Genomic DNA, 23,530 nt, shown 5'->3' on the forward strand with positions numbered 1-23,530 from the left:
GAGGGTAGCTGAATTTTTCAATGTCTACAATAATAGAGCTTCTGGAAAATGGTCCTTTTACATTCATCTGTGCCCCAGCCTGGAGCATAAATCCAGTATTTATTTGTAACAGATCAAGTAGCTTGATCTGTTAGCTTCAGAAACACATTAGTATTTATCAGACCCTATAAAGCACATAATTATAAAAATACTTGAAATAATCATGTCTTACTACTTGTGAAACCTTAACTGAGCAAATAATATTTGCAAAAATTAACATATATAATTATATTTTATTTCTTTGAATTAAAAAATATATTTATTATTTTTGAACTATTTGAACCATATTTAAATGTACAGGTCAGTGGCATTAAGTATGTTCACATTGTTGTGTAACCATCACCACCATCCATCTGGGATTTTTTTTCATCTTGCGAAACTGAAACACTGTACCCATCAAATAATAACTCCTCATTCCCTTCTGCCTTCATCTTCTAGCAACTACCATTCTACTTTGTGTTTCTATAGGTTTGACTACTCTAGGTACATCATATAAGTGGAATCATAGAGGATTTTCCCTTTATTTCACTTAGCTGCCTAATCTCATTTAGCATAATGTTCTCACAGTTGATCTGTGTCCTAGCACATGTCAGAATTTCCTTTCTTTTTGAAGGCTGAATAATATTCCATTGTATTTATATACCGTTTTATTAACTCATTTGTACATGGACACTTGGTTTGCTTCTACTTTTTGGCTGTTGTGAATAACATTTTTATGAATATGGTTGTACACAATGTCTTTAAGACCTTGCTTTGAATTCTTTTGGGTGTATTAGGAATGGAATTGCCAGATCATATGGTAATTCTATTTTTAATTTTTTTAGAAACTTCCATACTTTTTTCCATAACAGTTGCAGCATTTCACATTGCTACCTACAGTGCACAAGTCTAGTTTCTCCATAGCCTCTACAGTTTCTTCTTGCCAGCATTTACTTTCTGTTTTTTAATATTAGCCATCCTACTGCATGTGAGGTGGTATTTCTTAGTAGTTTTGATTTCCCTAAGGATCTGTGATGTTGAGCATCTTGTCAGGTGCACTTATTCACTGTTTGTATGTAGTCTCAAGAGGAATGTCTATTCAAGTCCTTTGCCCGTGTTTTGATTGGGTCGTTTCTTTTGTTGGTGGTGAGTTTTAAAGGTTCTCCATGTATTCTGGATATTAATCCCTTACCAGATATGTGATTTGCAAACTTTTTTTCACTCTGTGGGTTGCCATTTTACTCTCTTAATGGTACCTTTTGATGAACAAAAGCCTTTAATTTTGTCGACGTCCAGTTTGTCGATTTTTCCTTGTGTTGCATTGCCGTTGGTGTCATAATTCAAGAAATCATTGCCAAAACCAATGTTATGAGGCTTTTTCTCTGTATTTTCTTATGAAAGTTTAAAATGTTATTTCTTTTTATAGGGTTGAACTTTGGCGAGAACCAAGCAAGTCCCTGGGCATCAGCATTGTTGGTGGACGAGGGATGGGGAGTCGTCTAAGCAATGGTGAAGTGATGAGGGGCATTTTCATCAAACATGTTCTTGAAGATAGTCCAGCTGGCAAAAACGGAACCTTGAAACCTGGAGATAGAATAGTAGAGGTACCCTCCAGTGAGCTTTCTGTGCTAAAATTATCTACCTGGCCCATCCTCTCTACCATAGGAATCATCATCTTCACACTGACCCAACATTAGAGTAAAATACATTTGTCCTTAAAGCATTTCTTCCTTACTTGATTGCTTTCATCCATATCCATAATTCTTCTCTTTAGTATATGGTGACAAATTATATATCAGTGTACAGACCGATGTTTGGAGGTATAATCAACCCTTTAAAAAAAAAAATTGGCCCTGAGATAAAATAATTTAAGTTTTAATTATTTTAAAAGAACAAAGCAAACTTTCTTGGGGAATTACTTGTTTATATATATATATATATATATATATACACACACACACATATATATATAATATAAAATGACATACACATTTATATATTATGACATACTCAAATATAAATAAATATACACAAAATGTGTATGTCATAATTAAAGCCTCAAATGAGATTTTTAAGAAATGGTTAAATGTTTTTAGCGACATATTTTTCCCCAAGTGGGTCTTTTGGATAAAAGTATTTTATGCTAAGATTCTTATTGCCTTTTATATGACTGTCCCCCACTCCCCATCCCTGCCAGTCTAGGCTTGGCTTCTCCTCCATCTCAGTGCTGTGCCCATCACCCATTCATCACTGAGGGTTGTGTGTTCGCACACGCATATGTATGTATGCACGTGGGTGTACACGTGTGTGAGTACTGTATGTGTGAGAGAAGCATTTGAGCAAAATGTACCTAATCCCTTAATTCAAAGCTAAGTTTAATATTTTAAAGAGACTCTTCTCTCATGAGTCCCTCGTTTACTCAACAAATATTTCTGGAGCAGCTGTTGTGTTCCAGGTGCTTTAACAGGCTCTGGGCATGCCACAGTAGATAAAACACTGTGCCTGCTTGTCAAGCGGGACATACTTGACGAGTAATCAAGTCCCTTCCGAGCAGTGTGATGAATTATTTGATCGGCATAATCATAGTTTTAGTTAAGAGGGTAGAGGAAGGGGATCTGACCCAGATTTGCTGACTTGTCAGGATTTAGACAATAGACTAAAAGAGACAGCTTCCATCTAGAAACAGATCACTTTGTTTCTATAACAACCATTATTTTTGCTTGATACAGGTGATTGTCTTTGATTTTCTAAATCCATATAACTTAATCACTCAAGTGACTTAATTTTGTAGAAGAAGGTTATATGTATCAGCCACAACTTTAAAATGAACATTTTGGGCATTGAAGCATTTATTCCTTTATTGATTATCTCTGAGAAGTGAAGAAAGAAGAAGCTTGAGACTTGAGAGAAAACAAGGGCCGTGTTGGGTGGGTTCCCCCCCCCTTCTGGCCATTTATAAAAATGATGGGCTTTTAAATATCTTCCTTCTTCTTTACCTTTCCTTAGATATCTTAGTCCTCTTTCACAGAATTCTTTTAGTGAAAGTGCTACATAAAATTTCTAATTTAAAGTTATCACAAGGCATTTTATTTTATGAATCCTTCACTATTAAATACTTTGACCTAAATAGGAAAAGCAAGAAATGTTTATAATTTTTTGAAGAAAGAATTAATCAGTTTGCACCAAAATGTTGTTTCAGTGTGATAAGAGAGGTAAAGCATCCCTTCCAAATGGAAAAGAAAATATTTGGGGTATGTGGTAAAATACTCTGCTGCTCAGCAGTGGTTTGTTGAGTGCTATTATGTACAGGGGCTTTTTTTCAGTAAATAGTAATAAACCTTTGGCCTCTGTAATCCTAGGGATTCTTGAACATGTTCCTTCTAAGAGTTTCTGAAAATGTGTGTAAACTGGAAGTCTACACGCCTGTGAAGTATTCTTTTCTAAGTGTAGAGTTCTTTGGACTTGAGCGAAGATATTTAATGTCCTGTTAAATTTTCCCACTAATGGAATATGTAGTAAACATGAATACTTTGATTCCGTAAAAAGTTAGAATATCATTTTTAGTATTTACTGAAAGAGATGTTACTTCATCTAAGTATCAACTTGAAGGACGTTTTCAATTAAATGTAATTCTTTTAAAGGTGATAATGTTCTATGCAGAGATCTAATAATTTTCTTTTTCAGATTGTGTCCTCTGATTTTGCTGTTTTGTTGTATCTACCATTCTGTGGTAATTGGAAATGATAAAATAACAGTAGTATCCTATAGTTTTCTGGCAGGATTAGTATTTGGCCTTTCACACTACTTTCCTTCCTATTCATATAGTGCCTAAACTGAGCTGATCATCACCCAGGCCGGCCCTGCGCAATAAAAAGTTACAAAATAGCTTCCATTTTCAAGCTCTTTATATTAGAATTACTAACAAATAAGCACAATTTCTTGGCTTTCAGCTCCTGTCCTGTGTACTGCAAAGATTCTTTTGCAAGACTAACCTTATCATAACCTGATTTTTCCATACATCAGAATTTTGTTTTTAACTTCAGGCCTCCCTGTGCAGAGAGAAATACAAAAAGCATCACCCACTCACTTCCTAAACTTCTCTGTAATGAATTGGAAGAAAATTTATACAGTGACTTTCCTGATGAAGACAGAGCTGCTAGGCAGTCCCCTTATATTACTGCTTCGATGATGCCAGTTTATTAATTTAAAGGAACAACTGGGCAGTGTAAGGGAAGCAGAAGCATAGCCTTTATTTGAACTTCTGATTATTTCAGTTGGTGATTGGAGGCAGAAATCTTTGTCCAAAACAAGGGACCCCAAATCTGCTGGAGTGATGAAAAGTTCTGGAGCCTCACAAGTAGCCTCAATTATTTTTGACTCTGAGACAGCTTTTCCAGAAGTCTTACCCAGGATCCTCAAAACTCCAGATCCACAAATTGTTCTATTGTTCTATAGCTTCTTGAAATGTTAAGCTGAGGCCTTCCATTGCAGGTGGATGGAATGGACCTCAGAGATGCAAGCCATGAACAAGCTGTGGAAGCCATTCGGAAAGCAGGCAACCCTGTAGTCTTTATGGTACAGAGCATTATAAACAGACCAAGGGTAAGCAAACACAGAGGGCAAGGTAGGCCTATCCAAACAGTGTTCACCCTGGAATCCAGTGTATCCAGGGCCCACGTGTCTCTAGGACCAGAGATCCTAGAGAGTCTCAAAATCTCAGGAGACTTTTTAAAAGTTTGTTTTTCTTTTCTTTTCTTTTTTGATTGAGTTGTCCTGGAAACTCTTTCAACCGTGTTTAACAAACACTTGAAGCCTGTTGAAAACACACAGAAGTAGGAGTCCCTGGTGGCCAAAGGCGTTTTGATCGATAATTATTAGTATTCATTACCGTCATAAAACATCTAAGTTGTTGAGAGGGATGTGGTGTAGTTATTCAGGTTAACAGTTTGTGGCCTCTACTGTTAAGTCCCTTCGAAACATGAGAAGAGTACATTTTCTTTATCAATTTATTCTCTAGGCAGAATTTTTGGCTTATGCAACCCCATAATTTCCTGTGGATTGTCTTTAATGTATTTATCTACCCCAGTGAACATGAACTTTCCACATGGCGGATTTTGTTTATCTCTGTGTTTATATACCAATGATTTCACAACTGCAGTTCCCTAGCCACAGTCACTATACAGCTCTCATCACTCTGTAGCCCCTGGTGAACAGAGACCTGTGAATCCATTTTACCATCAATGATCACAAATGAAATGGCTTTCAAAAGAATTTGAGAAAGTCTAACCACATTTAGCGAATGTGGTTGATGGCAAGATACTAAGTGAGGCTTTGTGTATCTGATATGCCCAAATGCTGCTGAAGATGAAAACTATGCCAAGAGTTTACAACTTTTTTTTCTGTTTCTTCTTTATGCCTTGGTGGAAAATTTTTTTTTTCCTGTATAGCAGCTATTAAATGTATTTGAGCCACATATCCCTTTGAAAGTTCTTCAGATTTACTGCAAGTTTTGCTTAGCATGTCATGTCAGGAGTTTCCTAAATGTCCTGAGTCTCATAGAGAGGTTCGACTTGTGGGTTTAAGAACCCTGTCATATTGATTCTCTTTGAAGTACCTGCTTATTAGCCTTTAGGGTTTGTTGTCTTTATTAAAAGAAAATGTTAACACGTGAGGAAAGTGAAAAGAATCATTTAAAACTTAAAATATGTAGTTTTATGCATATAATACATTTAATTTTAATTTTTGAAAGTAAAATTTTAACATAGCATCACTCAAATGATGGGAGAAGTATAGCAGACAGCTCCATAGTAGACAAGATCACTAAAAGGAACTTGCCAAGATTCTGTGCGCTGGAAAACAAAGTGACCAGATTTATCCCATTGGTTTTTCCTTTTGTTGTCAAGACAGGTGTAGCTCTGGTCTGAGTTCCCTGGAGGGAGTGAATTAGTAGTTCTTAAAGTAAGCAGTTATCTTCACATCTGCAGTTCTTAATCATTCAGTTGTTTATTGTTAGGTGATAATTATCCATTCAGATGAGAAAATCTGGCAAATGGTAGGGCTGCATCATCCTGCATTCTTTTCAAATGCTATTCAGTTTGTTTAAATAACTACAGATCTTTCTACATTTGTTTCCATTTGTTGTGTTAAACATAGACACAGCATGATAATGTTGGTAAATGGCTGTTTAAGTTAAGCTATTTTTTGTGTGGGAGTGGGGTTTATTCCTTTTTTATATTATTTTCAATTTCCAACTTCATAACATTTTAGGACAAGACTACAAACTGCTGAATAGGATTCTCAGTATTACTTTTAAAAATTAAACTGCAAACATTTCTTTCAATGCCAGTCACGTTTTCTAATGTGCTGGGAAGATATGTTCTCTTGCACCTGCAAAATATTCTTACTATCTGAAGTATACTGAAGTCTGATTTATAGCAATTATTCCAGAATGAATCTTGCTTGAATGACGTGTAGTCAAATTATACACGACAGGCTTTAGGACATGCTACCCTAAAATACAGCACTTTGACATGTTGAATATTTAAAATGAAGTTGTTTGAGGAAAGGCAGGTGCTGGAAGGACTCTGACCTCCCCCTTCTCCCCTGAAACAGGTCCTAAGACTCCTGAGAGGTACACTCCCTGTGCCTGGAGGAAAGGAGCATCCTTACCTCCAGAAGAGTAGGAACCCTGAGAGGAATCTGACAGACAGGTCTTGCTGTGTTCCCCCTTAACTACACTTAGTTATACTAGTTTGTCTTATCCTATTTTCCCCAACTTTCTACTGTTCACCAGACCTCCTATAAAAACACTCAGCCTTAACCATTTTTTTCTGATCTTCATTTCCTTTTGAGGGCTCCTTGTCATGCAAAACTTACATGAAATTGATGTGGGTGCTTTTCTCATACTAATTTGTTTTTGTTACAGAGATCCAGCCAAGAATCTAAATGGTAGAGGAAAGATACTTTCCTTTCCGTACATACGTATTTTGCTTTGGGAAATTAGAATTAATTTTGCATTTAAAATGAACTATCCTTTGTTTTCAGTGATTTACTTCCCTGTGGAAATAATCATGTCTCCAGTAATCTAAAGGAAAAAAATTACAAATATAGTAAACATATTATTTGTGGGTATAATAAAGCTTCAAGAAAATCTTACACGTAGACTGAAAAGCTGGTCTGTTTGGCTCTTAAACTGTTCAGGAATTAGAACTTCCCAGAACTAGTCCTGATAATTCCACCAATGTGAGACTTCACAGTTGAACCTGTCCACATTGTCCCGTTAAAGAGTGGGCCCTAGTGATACCGGCCAGAGGTTGATTTTGTATCCCTGTGTTTCTTCTCAGTTAATATTTCTATTTTTATCAGCCATTGGGACTATGAGACACAGGTTTCATCACTGATTTTTTAATAAGAAATGTAGCCCATTTCTATAAATCTTTTCCTAATAATAGAGTGATCTACTGTTTGATTTGCTGTGCTCCTCCTGTACCTTTATCCTCTTCTATCAGTGCCAAATTCTAATCCTATAAGAGCTGCAAGTTGAAAAAACAAAAAGCAAAGCTAAAGGGGGAAAAAAAAAAAACAAAGTTCTTAAAATATCCATTTCTTGCCAGTATGATTTTGCTTTATATTGTTCTACAGAATTACAGGGGAAATGTAAGATCTAACAAATCTCTGCACGAGGATGAGAAATAACCCCTGCCTTCCATAGCACTGCGTTATTTTGCCTAGGATGTGATTTTAATCTCTGTCTAGTCATTTCTTCCACCTTAATAAATGGTCATGTCTTCTGGCATTGGTGATCTTCTCTTTTGTAAAGCAGGAGTTGACATTTTAAACTGAAAAGCAGAGAGAGAGTTGAGATGAGCAGAAATGTCACTGTGCCCATCTTTTACCCATCTTCCTTCTGTAGGAAAAACATTGCAGGAAGAGCAGATTGAAAGGGTAATGTGGCATAAGCCATAGTGCAAGGGAACTGTATGAGGGGAGTCTTTGCAGTGTTGTCTCCTACAAGGGGTGTCATGTGACAGCCTCTCCTACTCTCAGTGCCTGCCAGTTGGGCGTTTTTAGAGAGAAGTAACACAAACATTCAATTAGAGCCAAAATGAATGTTAAATGTCTGCAATTTCCCTTAAAAGATACAGTCAATAAAAGAAAAAGATAGCAGTGTGAAAAAGAGGAGAATTTATTGTGCTAAGGAAATTACTTTTCTTTTTTCTTTCTTTCTTTCTTTTTTTTTAAACTATAAAAATGCTTCATTCTATCTGGCAGTCATCCTGCCTGTAATATGTATATTCAGTTCCAGTAGTCCAAGTTCAGGGCATATCACAAGCAGGCCACAAAGTCTATGAAAACATTCTCAGGCAGGACTTCAAATATTACCCAATGCCTCATAAATTCCCCAGTAATATAGGAACTTTTACAGGGAATTTTAAAAAAATACATACTATCTCCACAAAAAGGGGGCAGAAATAGAGAACACCACTTACAGGGGTTCATTTCTTTTAATGTTGATTTTGTTTTTAAAATTCAAGAATACTATTAATGTGAAGCAGCCTTAATATTGAGTCAACGTACAGAAAGTTTCCTTACTGGGAAGCAAGATAAAAGAACACTGAAGGTTACCAATGAACTAGTAGACAAATGTTTAATTTGCATTTTGCAGCAGATAAACTTTTTTCATTTTACCAAAAAAGCATAATATGCTTTTAAATGTAAGTTAAAAAAAATTGTATGGTTTTAATTTTGAAGCATACTTATTGATATACACGGAACTTAATATAAGTGGGGGCAGCATATGTGTATCTCTGTCAGTGATAGTGAAAACATATAGTGAAAAAAAAAGGAATTTGGGATCAGTTTGACAGAATTGGTTCCTCTGTGTTTTGTGGTCAGGTTTGGGTGTGGATTCAGGTTGCTAGAGGAATCATTAGTTTTAGACCATTTGCTAAGATGTTATTCATTACGAGATCTAACTGGATGTAGTGTTGCAGAACTATTTAAATCAGTAAGTACTTTGTCCTTATAACTGAGTTGTTTTCTATTGCGTTCAGCGCCTCTTATGTTTCCTTTTAGAAATCCCCTTTGCCTTCCTTGCCGCACAACCTTTACCCTAAGTACAACTTCAGCAGCACTAACCCATTTGCTGATTCTCTTCAGTTCACCGCTGACAAGGTTGGATAATGCCCATTGTCTTGCCATTGCCTTTTGCCAATGTTTTGTTCTTTGTTACCACTGTGCCTTTGTCCCAATTCACTGTTGACTAAATTTGGGCAAAGAAAAAAAACAAAAACAACTGTGTGTTTGGAGTGGGCATGCAAATCCTTGCTTAAGCAATTTTCTTGCCAGAGCTTATTCATTTTTATAGCTTAATTAGATGGCCCTTATGAAGAGTGAGTGAGACTCGTGAGTCTACTGCCTTTCCCATATTTTGGTGTGAGTTGAATTTTCAGAGATTTAAATATTTGTTAGTTGCAAAAGGTAGGAGCCACTTTCACACATACTTTCTTTAAAACCCTGTATTGGTTTAAATCCTTCTCTGACTTATTATACAGGGTGGTCCTAGAAGCTCTTTTATTAGTTAATCATGCCACACATAATTCTTTATGTGCAGGAGACTGTTGCATATTCATAAAGTGTGTCCATGATCAGGAAATGTGGCACTGTGTCAACATTTGTAAATCTATACTTGGATATTCTCATATTCTTATGAAATTATAAATCCAAAATTGAAACAAAATCTTAAAAGAACGTGTATGCTATAATTTGATCATAAAAGGAAGAAAGCTGTTAACTGTTTCTTTCAGGAAGCATTTTATGAATATTCATTGGGTTTTTATGTTATTGTAATATGGATAACCAAAGATGCTATATCTGAAGGAATATGTTTTCTGTTGCTGTAGGAATTACAGAATCCAAGTAGAGTTATCTTCAGTTGTTCCCCAACTAACCCCTTTGCTCCCACACCATTTAAGGTTTGTCTTAGTGTGAAATTTTCACAAGTAGGTGGGTGTGTTACAGTGTATGTTATACTTGTATATGTGTATGTTACACTTGTATATGTACATGAAACTTGTGCGTGTACATGGCATGGAGTGATTTCAAGTACACTTTGCATTTTTGCCAGTGAAGGGTAAATGATCTTTGTTAAAGAGTTCTATTTTCACAGATAAATTTTAAGAAGTGTCAACAGCAAGCTAAATTACACCATCTCAATAAGAACGAACCTTTCAGGGGCAATAAAATAGAACACCTAGTTACCCAGTTAGTAAATGCAGGCCTTTATTGGCTTGGTGATTAATCAGGTATGTTAGGATACCATTTGAATTTATTCTTAGTATGAAAATGTGCCAAAGTAAGATTCTGAATAGTTTTCAGACATGCAGGTTTTGTTTGTTTTTAAAGAAAACAGCTCAGAAAAGTTATGTAGCAAGTAAGATCTATAAACTTTGCACCCACAAATTTATTAAAATATGACAAGTTTATGGAGTTCCTGTTAAGGCTTAGGGGGTTAAGAACCAGACCAGTAACCATGAAGATGTGGGTTTGATCCCTGGCCTTGCTCAGTGGGCTAAGGATACAGCATTGCCTTGAGCTGTGGCGTAGGTTGCAATGTGGCTTAGATTCAGTGTTGCTGTTCCCGGCATAGGCTATCAGCTGCAGCTCCATTTTGACCCCTAGCCTGGGAACTTACATATGCTACAGGTATGTCCCAAAAAAAAAGAAAAAGAATTATGTCAAGTTTAAATTAGATTTTGTTCCACTTTTTACACATGAAATGGGTTTAATTCATGCCTCCTCACATTTTCTGTTGTTAGGTAATTTTTAAAAAAATTTTAACCAGAAATTAACAGAACACTGCAAGCTAGCTTAAATGGAAAAAAATAGAAATCATTATATCAAACTAAAAAAAAAAATTTTAACCAGAAAAATTCTAAATTACTTGTTTCTCCCTACCTTAGTATGTTTAATGAACCTCCATTTGATCAAATGAGGTTTTTATTTGTTTGTATTTATTTTACATTATTAATTTGAGAGTTTCATGGCACAGAATTTGGGAAGATAACAAGGATTTTGTTTGCATTAGTAATTTTTGTCTATTTGGCCAATTGGTGTGTAAACTGAACATTTTAATGCAGCACATTCTGTACTTGAAAATCTGTTGCCCATAAGTGTCTATCAATCAGCTTACCTGTGCTTTGCCAGAAAAATATTAATTCATGTTATTAGGATTGTTTTTGGAATAGGTTAGAATCCTGAAGTGCTTTCTGAATTATCAAAGTAAGATTGCATTCGGTGCCATATGGTTTTAGTTTTAGGTGTATTTTTTTGATTCTTTAGAGTAATTAGTAAATCCGAAGTTTTATGCATACCTGCCATTTAGTGTGTTCTGTAAGAAATATTTTTAAATTATAATCTTTTTCAAGATATACACAACAAAAATGAAACAATGTATGTATTTTTTGTATAGAAAAAGGTAAAATAAGGAAGGAAAAATACAGGCTAACGGTATCAGGGAAATCCTCCCACCAGGTTTAGAACTTTTAGCTGGGTATCTCTGACCCTTGAATTAGGTACTTTCTGTCTTACTATGGAAATTGAAGGAGGCAGCATGATATCATGGAACGTGTATTGGATTATGTTAAGAATCAAGCAGAAAGAAGTCTAGTTTCACTGTGTGCTTCTGAACAAAGTCTTTAACTTCTCATAGCCTTAGGTTATTCGTCTGCAAAATTAGTAAAATGAACTCAGTGACTTCATTTTAAAGTTAGAAAGTTAAGAGCCTTTCTAACTCTAATATTCTGCTTGATAATCTATAATATAAGAACTTGATCAACTCTGTTTCAATTAAAGAAAAAAAAAAAAGAATTTGATGCCATATCCTTTTTTTGGAAGTAGGACCTGTAGTCCTAAGTGACAGCAAATATACCAACCACACTTTGGGTGTGTATAAAGTAGTCACCCCTGCTTTCCCATTTACCTTTTGGCCTACCCTGACAAGGAAGCAATGGTGTTTTTCCTTAAAATCATCCCCTCAGATCTGTGTTCTGTGAATTTGTGTGCTCTCTTCTAACAGACTGCCTCCCTGGTAGATGAACCTGCATGTGCAGTGCTGCAGTGCTTATTTTCATAAATTTGTTGAGAGTCATTTGGAGAGAGGATTCGGGTAGCAATTAAAAAAAAAGTCTCTGCATACAGTCTTATAAGCTTTGAACTGTTTCATTTGGTTATTTGATTAACTTTGTTAATATATTTTTTTCAAGACCCCAAAATCTTGCCCAAATAACTTTTGAATTAGAAATTTATTTTCTAAAAAAGAAATTTTGTGCAACTTCTTAAGTAATGTTAAGGGATTTATTTTCCAAAAAGGGAATTTTATACAACTTTACATTTTAAATTATGTAAGCCTTCAAATCAAATAATTCTTCACCTTAAAATACCGCATAACCATTTAGTGGATTGTACTCTTGAACATACTGTTTTGTTTAGTGTATTTCAACTTTACCTGAATCCTGTCTGCCATTCTTATCTATGCATATTTTCACATTTTTTAATGTGACAGTTATCATAAAGCTAATTTTTTTGTTTTCAACATTACTCTCGTTTCTTTTCTGTGTTTTCCTTCCGTAGACTGCACATATTCACTGCATTCTTCTTGTTCCCACAGGCGCCCAGTCAGTCAGAATCTGAGCCAGAAAAGGCTCCTCTGTGCAGTGTGCCTCCACCCCCTTCTTCAGCATTTGCAGAAACAAGTGGGGATCATGCACAGTCGTCTGCAAACAAAGTCTCAGAAGATGTGGACAAAGAGGATGAGTTTGGTTACAGCTGGAGTAAGTTGTCTTTTTGAAATGCATTGAATTATTAGAGGTTTCTCAAGTCTTACGCCCTGTATGAATGAGTACATTCCCCCTTTAGGTACAAACACTGCTGTCTTGTGTGGCAAAAATTACTGTTTGTTGTGCCTGAATACAGTACACATTCCCGAGGCATGAAATCATGTTCTTCCTTTTAAAAAAAAAATCTGCATTCCTGTTCAATCCCACTTTGCAGTTTGTATGAGGATTGAGGAAGGCAGAGCACTTCCCCAGAAACTGGTATTGAACCAGCCATCTCATTGTCTTGACCAAGTCATTGTCTCCCTCTAGGCTTCATATTCCTCACTGTAAAATATCTTTGTTGTTGCTGCTAGACAGTGTTGAACTTTGGTATTTTCTCTACTAAAGTGGTAACATATATAATTGTTGAGGCAAACATTTAGGGCATTAGGCCAGTTGTTTAATTGTCTCTAAGTTCCAGCCTGGGGGGGTTACCCCCTTTTATAAAGTGCAGTTCCTACCTCAAGCTTCTAACAGTGAATTAGACAGCGTCTGAGGAGCCGTAAGCCCAGTGTCTGATACATAGAAAGCATTCAAAGGCAGCTGTTATTAGGGTCATGGAAGAATCTTTGCTTCCCAAGGAAACAAGCCATTTTACAGGGAAATACTAAAAATTCAGACCAAAGTTATATGTCAGTGCTTTAAAAAGTTTCATTTAAAAAATGTTACTATTTCCCTTAAGAATGCTATGCTATATGCTTTTAGGAAGTACAGAATATAAAATTTGTGCTGCTAAACTGTAGAAGGAGAATCAGGAAATGTCCATTTATGAAATTGATGCAGTTAAGAATCAATATCTAATACATGGCATTAGCCCTTTAGTAACATTTTCTAAGAGGTGAATTGTATAGTTTGTAACTTTCTCAGACTTTTTCTAATGAAGTTAGAACATTTTGCTAATCCATCAAGGTGGCCAGTAATTTACTCTGAGGAAACATGAAATGAAATGTTTCATTTATCAATCGCTATGTCACAAGCTATCTCAAAACTTAATGGCTTAAGAAAACAAGTTATTCATAATCTATCAAGGTGTTGTGGTTGATCAGGCTCAGCTGGGCTGGGCCTCTTGGCTAGCTCACTCACATGCTGGCAATTATATTGCTTCTAGCGAGTCATTCATCTGGGCCTGAGGGACCTGTATGTGACCTTGCCCTCTCAGATTAAAGAATGAGGGCTGGGAGTTCCCTCTGTGGCTCAGTGGAGACAAACCCAACTAGTATCTGTGAGGACATAGGTTCCATCCCTGGCCTTGTCCAGTGGGTTAAGAATCCGGCATTGCCATAAGCTGTGGGGTAGGTCGCAGACGTGGCTCAGATCTGGCATTGCTGTGGCTGTGGTGTAGGCTGGCTGCTGCAATTTTGACTGACCCCTAGCCTGGGAACTTCCATATGCCCCTGGTTTGGGCATAATAAATAAATAAATAAAATTATCTCTTGAACATGTGGGATGGGAGATATGAATTGTCTCATCTAATTAGAACAGATCGATCATTTTGTCCTGACCCGATGGCACAGTGCAGTAAGAAAACCCATTCCTTTTATTCTGGATCTGTGACAAAGCACCATCCAACATGATGTGACACACAAGTGGAGATTTTTCTTTGGGAAAAGAGCTACCACTTACCAGTAAAGACAAATCCTTTGGATATTTTGTTCTCTGTAAATGATGAAGTAACTTTCTGTTTTAATCACAATCTTTGGAGAGTTTGTTAATGTGAATGACTTTTTGAAGCCTGATCACCCCAGGTGAACTGATTAATTAGACACTATACTTTATGCATCCTAGATACAGAGAGATTCCTCAGAGTTTGGGTGCTCCAGGAAACCAGTCTTGAAGCCTAAATGGCTGGTTGGTTCAACTTTTCTTAATTGCTAAAGATTACATATTGGTACAAATAATGCCCTTATGATGCCATTCTAAATTACCTTCAATAGTAAGGCACCTAGCTGTGAATTAGTTCTGACAATCTGTGGGGTTTTTGTCCTTGTTGTATGTAGAAAGTATCAGAGAGCGTTATGGAACCCTAACAGGAGAGCTACATATGATTGAACTGGAGAAAGGTCGTAGTGGTTTGGGTCTGAGTCTTGCTGGGAACAAAGACCGATCCAGGATGAGTGTTTTTATAGTGGGGATTGATCCAAATGGAGCAGCTGGGAAAGACGGTCGACTGCAGATTGCAGATGAGCTTCTAGAGGTAAGTTCTTGGGGAAGACACTGGATTTACTCTCACTGAATTGGTGCAATGGAACCATCAGTTTCAAGAAAATCCACCTGGGTCTCATATGATGACTGAGAAAACTATCTCTTGCCTAATAAAATAGATGCGTTGCAGCAAATTTGGCTCAAAACCAAATCTCTTCTAAGTGCAGCTCATGTTCCCATTAACTTCCATTAAAAGGTTGTGACTATGTAGCACCAGAAACAGTTTTTGCCCAAAGAGAGTAGTAAAGATCACACTTCAAAAACATTTTTTGTGTGCTGCATTTTTATTAGGAGCTTTAGAAAAACCAAATGACCAATCACTCCCCCAGTAATGTGTCTGATCCACTGGACCTTCTAGAAGGTTGAATCCCTAATGGTAGAAATGATGGGCGTAGGGTATGTGGGGTCAATGTTAAGGCTAAATAACAAAAACAGTAATCCAGCCCACCAAATGAAATAAATGTGAGGACCAGGCTTTATAGTGTTTAGAATTGTATTTGCTTGATGTGTTTGTCCTTGCCTCTTGCCGGCTGGGATCCACAAGTCTTTGCACAGCTTTAATGCTCCTCCCCACACTGTGTGTGCGTCCCTGCTGGCTGGGAAGGCTCAGTCAGCAGTGTCTAAATGGCAGGATGCCTGGCAGTTTCCCTCAGGTACTGTGCTGCTTGAGCATATTCTGTTGTCCAAACCATGAATCCACTGTGTTGCTTCTTCCAGTGGCTGTTCCCAGGGTTTGAGTTTTGAGACTAATTAGGACCTGTGACAGTAGGGGACTTCCCAGGATGAGATATACGGGTCACAGGTGCTTCCACAGAGCCCCTGCTTGGTACAAAGCACACTAGCAGCTCGCTGCCTGCCCAGAAGTTGGCACTCTGCTCTCCTATAGTGAGTCTAAGAGGTGCCTCTTAGCCCGTGGAAACCAAACTACATGCATGTTATTTTAATACTGGCTTTAAACATGAGCTTTTCTTTATTCAGCATTACAGTCACGTTCATGTTCTGGGAAGGAAGATATATATAGCATTTTAAAGGAAGAAAAAATGTGCCTTCCATTAGATAGGATGAAAAACATGAAAGTAAAATTCTTAGCTCAGTGAGTAATTTTTATTTCTCGTAGATCAATGGTCAAATTTTATATGGAAGAAGTCATCAGAATGCTTCATCAATCATTAAATGTGCCCCTTCTAAAGTAAAAATAATTTTTATCAGGTGAGCATTTTCCTTTTCTGGTGTTAAATTTTTTTCTTAGCCTTACAATTTTGAGTTCTCTTGAATGAAAATAAAACATTTATAAATATGTGAATATTGTAGTTCCAGGTGTTTGAGGCTACAGAGTTTTCTGTAATAATCTGAGCCTTCAGGCTAAAGAATGAAAATAATATGAATGGATAAGATATGATAGATCAATGCTTTTTTTTTCTTTTAGAAATAAAGATGCAGTGAGTCAGATGGCTGTATGTCCTGGGCATTCAGTGGAACCTTTGCCTCCTACCTCAGAGAATCTTCAAAATAAGGAGGTATGTAGCTTGTGGTTGTTTATCTGGGAAGATTTCACTGATACACCATTTATTCAGTTTATAGTTATAGAACCCTTAGAGGGATATAAAAAATAAGAGGAGTTCCTGTTGTGGCACAGCAGAAATGAGGATGCAGGTTAGATCCCTGGACCCTCTCAGTGGGTTAAGGATCCAGGGTTGCTGTGAGCTGCGGTGTAGGTCACAGACGTGGCTTAGATCCTCTGTTGCTGTGGCTCTGGTGTAGGCCAGCAGCTCTAGTTCCAATTCTACCCCTAGCCTGGGAACTTCCATATACCTCAGGTGCGGCCCTAAAAAGCAAAAAATAAATAAATAAGCCATAGCCTTGATCTCCAAGGAGTTTATAATTTAGCCTAAGAAACACTCATGTAGATAAGCCCACAACTTACATGAAGGTTGCTAGTAAAGTCTGCGTACAGAATAATGAAAGTAGAAAGGAGTTGTCAATTTTATCTCTGGAGAGAGGGTGTATAAGACTTTATAGGAGAGGTTACACATGATGTATTATGTTGGAAGTGGAAGACTTGGGGGATATAAACATTCCAAGCAGAGGGCATGGATTGAAGCATGGCCTGGAGGCTCTGGCAAATGCAGAGCATTGAACATTGCCAAGCATTCCTGAACAGTGGGAGGCAGGCACAGTTAGGATCAGATCATGGAGATCATGACACATACTTTGTCTTGGAGGACATGTCTTTGCAAACTCAAAGAATGAGAATTGTAGTTTTAAAAATTTCTCTGGCAGTGGCACAGAGAAAAATCATAGGTTGCAGTGCAGAGAAGTTAATTTAAATGGAGTAAGAAACTTACTGGAGTAGTTTAGAGGATAGATAATGAGGGTCTGAACTAATACCAAAAAAAAAAAAGAAAAAAAATGAATAATGGTTACATCAGGTGTTTAGGACCCAAACTGACATTACTTTATCCCTAACTAAATAAATCCAGTGAGGAAAAATGAGTGGTTGAAAATTTATGTATCCAACAAAAATTTATTGAGCATTGGCCTTATACCTGGTATTGTCTTTTGGGTTGAGACTAGGCTGGTAAATGAAACAGACAAGATGTATCAGGCTTCTAGATGTCTGACTTAGTGACTTGATAGATGGCCAACTTTCATCACCAAAATTGAAAAAATAAGAAAAGGAGGTATTTGTAAAAAAACAACAAAAAAACTTCTCTCTGAGGGAGCTTGAGAATGACATGCCTGTTGGAAACCCTGGTCCAAGTGTCATTTGGTCTAGAGCTTAGCATTGCATTCCCCCAGATGCTGGCTTGGCATTGGTAGCCATGGCAGCTTATGGGGAACACTGAGAGAAGACTAAGGCCAAGCCATGGCAGCTTATGGGGAACACTGAGAGAAGACTAAGGCCAAAGTCAGAATTATGCAACATTAGCAGTGAGGAGGAAGCCTGACAGAAAGGTCAGAGATGAAGAAGAAGGTGGTGTGTTGTAAAGCTGCTGAGGGGAGCCCAGTGAGAACGGGTATATTCCACAGCCTTGACTACCTTGAGGTCTCAAGGCGAAGGTGAATCAGAAGTTGGATTAACAGAGTTCATTGGATTTGCCAATTAGGAGATTATTAATGATTTTGAAAGAGCAAATGGTGGAGAAGATATTAGGAAAGAGAAGGCAGTGACTAGAGGTAACAAAAAATTAAGAGAATTTTTGGAGAGAGTTTTGATTTGATTTGGAAAATCTTTAGATACCTGTTTAGAATGAGTATTGGGAGGTAAGAGACAGTGAAAAGCTTAAAGTTAGAGGAGCCATGATGACTCTCAGTGCGAGGGGTGTAAAAATGAAAACACTCTTCCTTAAATATCTAAACATTGGGCTTTTCTGTACAAAGGATGTGCACATCATTGTCTCATGCTGATCACCTGACTCCTTGATCATAGTGGTGAACTGAATTAAGTGGTTTTTCAAGAGTACAAAGGAGAAAATTTTATTTTCCTATGAATTGTGCCAAATACGTTCTTAAGAAAATGGATTTTAATAATTTTCGGGTAAAACATAGAATAGCTCCTAAATTCACTTGATGACTAAAACAGGAACGGGGAATGGTGCTTCTCCTGGTGTTCTGTGTTTCAGTGCTGGCAGCATCTGGGAGCCAGGTTGCTATTATATCATTATAGAGTAAATCCAGGAGGTTTTGAGAAGCACTGTGTCTCTGTGGTCTAAAGAGAATGTAGTGTTAAATGAAATGTTAAACTAGTAATAATGAATTACAGTATGTGAAATAATTTCAAGTGGCCCTTATATTTAAACAAACAAAATTACATAGCTCAGTTGCCTGTGTCGTCATTTCTTTCCCTTATCAGGCTGAACTGAGTGTTCCTACTTCCGATGAAACTGCAGACCTCAGTTCATTTAAAGACGTGCAGCATCTGGAGCTTCCCAAGGTAAGTCTGCTTTGAACTGAAGTGAAGTGGTGTAAGTACCTTTACACCGGTGCTCTAATTCACTGGTTCTCAAAACTGGTCTGCAGACCAGCAGGAGCAGCATTACCTAAGAGCTTGTTAGAAATACAGGTGCATGGACCCAACCTGTCCTACTGAATGAGCAGCTCTGGGGGTGAGCCCCCAGTTTGTGTGTTAATAAGCCTTCTTTATGACACCAGTGTGCTCTACATTTGAAAACCACTGAGCTAATTGATACTTTGGCAAGGACCCAACTTCTCCTGCCTTTATGATTATCCCAGGGTATGACATTTAGTGGTCTCTCCTTTGATTCATTTACCAGGGACCTGCCATGGAGGAAAAAGAAAAGAATAAACAAACCAAAGTTACAGTCTTTGTCCTTTCTAAAACTGAAGGCTCAGCTGACTGAAAGTCTCACTGATAGGCATCCGTGAGGTATTTGCTTTTGCACAGATCTGAACCTTAGTTTCAGGTGACCACTTTAAAGAGGTGGTTTGTTCAGTCTCATGCTAGAAGGCAGGGGAAAGTGGATGAACCAGAGGATAAACAGAAGGAGTAATGAGGTGCTCAGGGAAGAGGAGAGGAAAGGACAAGGGCCAAGGTAGAGAAGGGGATGAGGTGTTTACATGAAAGGCTGCACCAGAAGGAAGAAGAGCCCTTCCTGTGTGCCTTCCTTCCCACTCCAAGGCAGTGTAGCTCCATGCTTAAGACAGGTGCTGGGGTCAGTGTATCTGAATTGAATCCCTGTTTCGTCTGGTACAGATGTCACACATTGTGAAATCTTCCTTTGTCTCTTTTTTTCTCACCTGTAAATTGGAGATGATAATATTGCCTTTGAAAGGAGGTAAAGAATAAATGAGTTGTTTATAAAGTGATGGGCATGATGCTTGGCTTGTGGTCAGACTTTGCTAAGCATTTAGTGGGGAAAAATATTATGTCTCTTCTTGATTTTTTTTTTTAATAATAGGTAACCCTGTATAGAAATGAATTGCTCTGATCTTACCTATTTAAAAGTTATTGTGGACATTGTGGACAGTTTGTGTTATGGGAAAAGAACAAAAGTCCTTAAAGCCTTTTCTACCATGAAGTCCGTTTACTTCCATTCAAGAATCCCACATTCAGAGTTCCTGCTGTGGCACAGCGAGTTAAGGATCTAGAATTGTTTCTGTGGCATCATGGGTTTGATCCTGGCCTTGCAGAGCGGCTTAAGGATCGTTTGTTACCACAGCTGTGGCTTGGATTAGCTCCCTGGTCTGGGAACTTCTGTATGCCAATGGTGTGGCCAAAAAAAAAAAAAAAAAAAAAAGAAAAGAGAAAAAAGAATCCCTTGTTCTGTTGCTATTTAAGAGAGGTGATATCTTCCTCTTTCTCCTGATGATTTTAGGGTTGAAGTTTCTTTTTTCCCCCTAAATCCTAAAGTCAGAGTTTATAGTATTTAACACTGTAATCCTTCCCCTATAATCTATTAATTATGAAAATTTAAACATATGCTAAATTTATTATAATGGATGATTTTTTTAATCTTAGTTTATGTTTACCTTCAGAAAATTCCAAAATAAGATCATTTATTTCACATGTATCCTTTCTAATCTATCCACCGAGGATAATAGTACATCCTAGGACCTGAGTGCCCAGAAAATGTTGGGGGAATGAGCTATTAAATCAGTGCATAAGGAGCATAGCACTGTAGTGAAAGCCAGACTACCTGCTTTGGACCCCTCAGTTTGCCTCTTTTGAGGCTGTTTAGGTGTGACCCTGGAGGGTTTCTTAATCTGTACATAGTTTCTCGTCTACCAAATGGAGATGATAATAGTGCTTAACCTCTTAGAGTCGTAGCGAGAGTTAAATATATATTGTGAGAATTAAATTTATACATATATAGAGTCTAGTATCTTGCATACATAGCCAAGTGTCACCTTATTATTATTATTGTTAGAATTATTAGGAAAGAATAAGCTGGCAAAGAGACTCTGCTTGCTTCATGACGCTGGTTTTCTCTTCCTGTGTTAGGCTACCTAAGGTCTTCCATAGATGTTTGCATCATCCTAATCCCTACTCAGAATCGTTCAAGAACTTCTAATTTCAAACAGATAAATTCAAGTTGCTTGGCCTGACAAGATTTATCAGTGGCAGCTTTAGCAGTGCTGTCAAAAGTCTTTCTCACAGCTGGAGTGATTTCTTATAGGTCACTTGGTCACTTAATCCCATTGGTCCCCACTTTCCTGTTCTGTGAGTGGGGGGTGCCTGGATCAGGGGGTTATGGTTAGGATCGTTTAAGCTAATGAGCAAGCTTTCTTCATTCTGCAACGTAAGTGTTGGTTTCTGCCTTTTAGCCTCTTGCCAATGTATTTGAAGAGTGCACATCCTTTTCCAAGTTAGTTGCTATGGAGGAATCTTAGAACTTCAAGATCTAATGATTTTGTTGCCCGCGGAAAGCTTCCACTTATTTGTAGATTCTGAACAATCTAAAGCTCAGGTAACCAAAGTGTATTTATTGATGAAAGCCAAAGTGACTAAGGGGAATATTCAATAATCTGTTAAAATCAGCTGACAGAAGAGGCATTCGATCATGATTTTAAGTGTGGGCTTTTGGAGCTCTTAACTTCTTGAGCCTCAGTTTCTTTATAAGATGGGGGAAATAATAATGCCTTTACATTAAAGATATTTTTGTAAGGATTAAATGAAATAATTAACATAACCCATTTAGCACTGAGCAAGTTATTGTTTTCATTACTATTTTAAACCATGAGGTTCTGAATGGCCTTGAAAACATCTTTTGAGGAAGACATTGCTAAAATGACATGCTAAGTGACACATTGACTCTAGGCCTGTAGGCTCTAAACCCCATTATTAGGCTTTGGGAACAAAACACAAGAAAGCAAAGAAGGAAGAATTAAGCAGTTTTACAGCATTCATCCTCATCTGAAATCCTTTGTCATTTATACTGTCCTTTTTTTTTTAAGATTATGGTTATTTGAACAACTACTTTAGTGGTAAAGTCAAATGTGTGCGTTACATCACTTACTTCTCAGCAGCCCTGTGAGATTGCTGTTATTTGCCCCATTTTTAGCAGTTCCCAAAACTCAGAATGGTAAAGTTAGAACTTAAAATCCAGTCTGCTCTCTTCAAGTCCTGTTTCCTTTTCCCTGTTTCAACTTCTGAATGAGCCTCGTTTCCCTTTCCAAAACTCCAATATAGTCCTTATAAGAACCCTACACTATTTCATTCAAACTGACTTGAATCAAGAGCCCATGGAAATAGCTTTAAGAATTCATGCCCCAACCCCTGCCTGTTTATGTCACTTGGGATGCCCTTCTTCTTTCTGTTAGCTTATTTTAATTCTTTTTTCTTTGTCATTTTTTTTTTTTTTTTTTTTTTTGGCCTTTTCTAGGGCCGCTCCTGTGGCATATGGAGGTTCCCAGGCTAGGGGTTGAATTGGAGATGCAGCCACTGGCTTACTCCAGAGCCACAGCAATGCCAAATCTGAGCCACGTCAGCAACCTATACCACAGGTCACGGCAATGCCAGATCCTTAACCCACTGAGTGAGGCCAGGGATGGAACCTGCAACCTCATGGTTCCTAGTCGGATTTGTTAACCACTAAGCCAAGGCGGGAACTCCTGTTAGATTATTTTAAATCCTGCATAACTCAGGACCCCGCTTAATCTCACCTCTCTTTCCTTTGAAATGTTCTTTCCTCATTCTGGCCTTTATAACGCATACTCTTAGTGTCTTCATTTATTTTTCATTTATGTAGCTATGCATGACCCAAGAGCATGTCTCTTGAAGTACAGTTTCATGTGGGTGTATTTTTCTGTATATCTAAATTGCATACATCTGGAGAGAGGACACCCTTATCCTTTCTCTTAATATATATTGTATACCATAGTTCATGCTAAGTATCTGGGAGGGAAGTATGAAAGAATGGTTACATGCAGTGTAGGCACGAGGGAAAAGATGTCAAGATCAGGAGTGAGGAAGGAGACAATAGTTTTTGTTCTGTTACATAAGGGGAACTATCATTTCTCGTTCTGTTTTGACTCCTTGGAAACCGCCTTGCCTTTGATTATTTTTTTCTTTTTAATCCTTCTTTTAGTAGGAAAATAGAAACATAAACAAAGTTTTTTTAAAAATGAGTTTTATTGGAAAGCTTAAAATTATATAATCTAAACCCTTGGTGGTTGACTTGAATGCTAATTCAGTTTATCAATATTTTTGGTCAGTATTTTAGTCAATATTTTTGACTAATGATTTATTTTTAGCACATGTTGCCCTAGGAAAGTACTTAAATGTCATAGCAGATTACAACCTTACATGATTATCAGAGATAAATTTGTTATCCATACAGTTTTATATGTATGGATTTCAAGTACAATTAAGAATTTTTCCTTCTTCAGAATTTTAGGGAATCTTCCAACTGGTTTCCCTAATGATAGTAGTTTGTTTAGCTTAGTCCCACTTTTAATTCTTCTTTGCCCTTTTC

The 23,530-nt window shown here is 37.3% G+C and overlaps 1 protein-coding gene across 50 annotated transcripts in view; it reads left to right on the forward strand.

The window, feature by feature from the left end:
• The window catches only part of MPDZ (multiple PDZ domain crumbs cell polarity complex component), a 434,463-nt gene that overhangs the window by 386,387 nt on the left and 24,546 nt on the right, over window positions 1-23,530 (forward strand). For 12 of the 50 annotated variants that reach the window (XR_014821624.1, XR_014821623.1, XR_014821620.1 and 9 more), the window contains 7 exons: window positions 1,445-1,622; window positions 4,510-4,620; window positions 12,686-12,848; window positions 14,891-15,087; window positions 16,213-16,304; window positions 16,522-16,612; window positions 18,949-19,029. Coding sequence is in view for 38 of the 50 variants with exons in the window: in XM_084985707.1 (XP_084841833.1) it covers window positions 1,445-1,622; window positions 4,510-4,620; window positions 12,686-12,848; window positions 14,891-15,087; window positions 16,213-16,304; window positions 16,522-16,612; window positions 18,949-19,029 (913 nt within the window). In the remaining 12 variants the exon portion in view is untranslated. Of the gene's footprint in view, window positions 1-1,444; window positions 1,623-4,509; window positions 4,621-9,093; window positions 9,193-9,920; window positions 9,993-12,685; window positions 12,849-14,890; window positions 15,088-16,212; window positions 16,305-16,521; window positions 16,613-18,948; window positions 19,030-23,530 lie in introns of all 50 variants that reach the window. The other 38 variants (XR_014821629.1, XR_014821625.1, XR_014821628.1 and 35 more) reach the window with 5 other exon arrangements.

Source organism: Sus scrofa, chromosome 1 (assembly GCF_054392235.1).
Source record: "Sus scrofa isolate SSC_HxYL_T2T_F1_AM1 chromosome 1, Sscrofa_HxYL_maternal_Yorkshire_Landrace_v2.0, whole genome shotgun sequence".
Lineage (NCBI taxonomy): Eukaryota > Metazoa > Chordata > Mammalia > Artiodactyla > Suidae > Sus > Sus scrofa.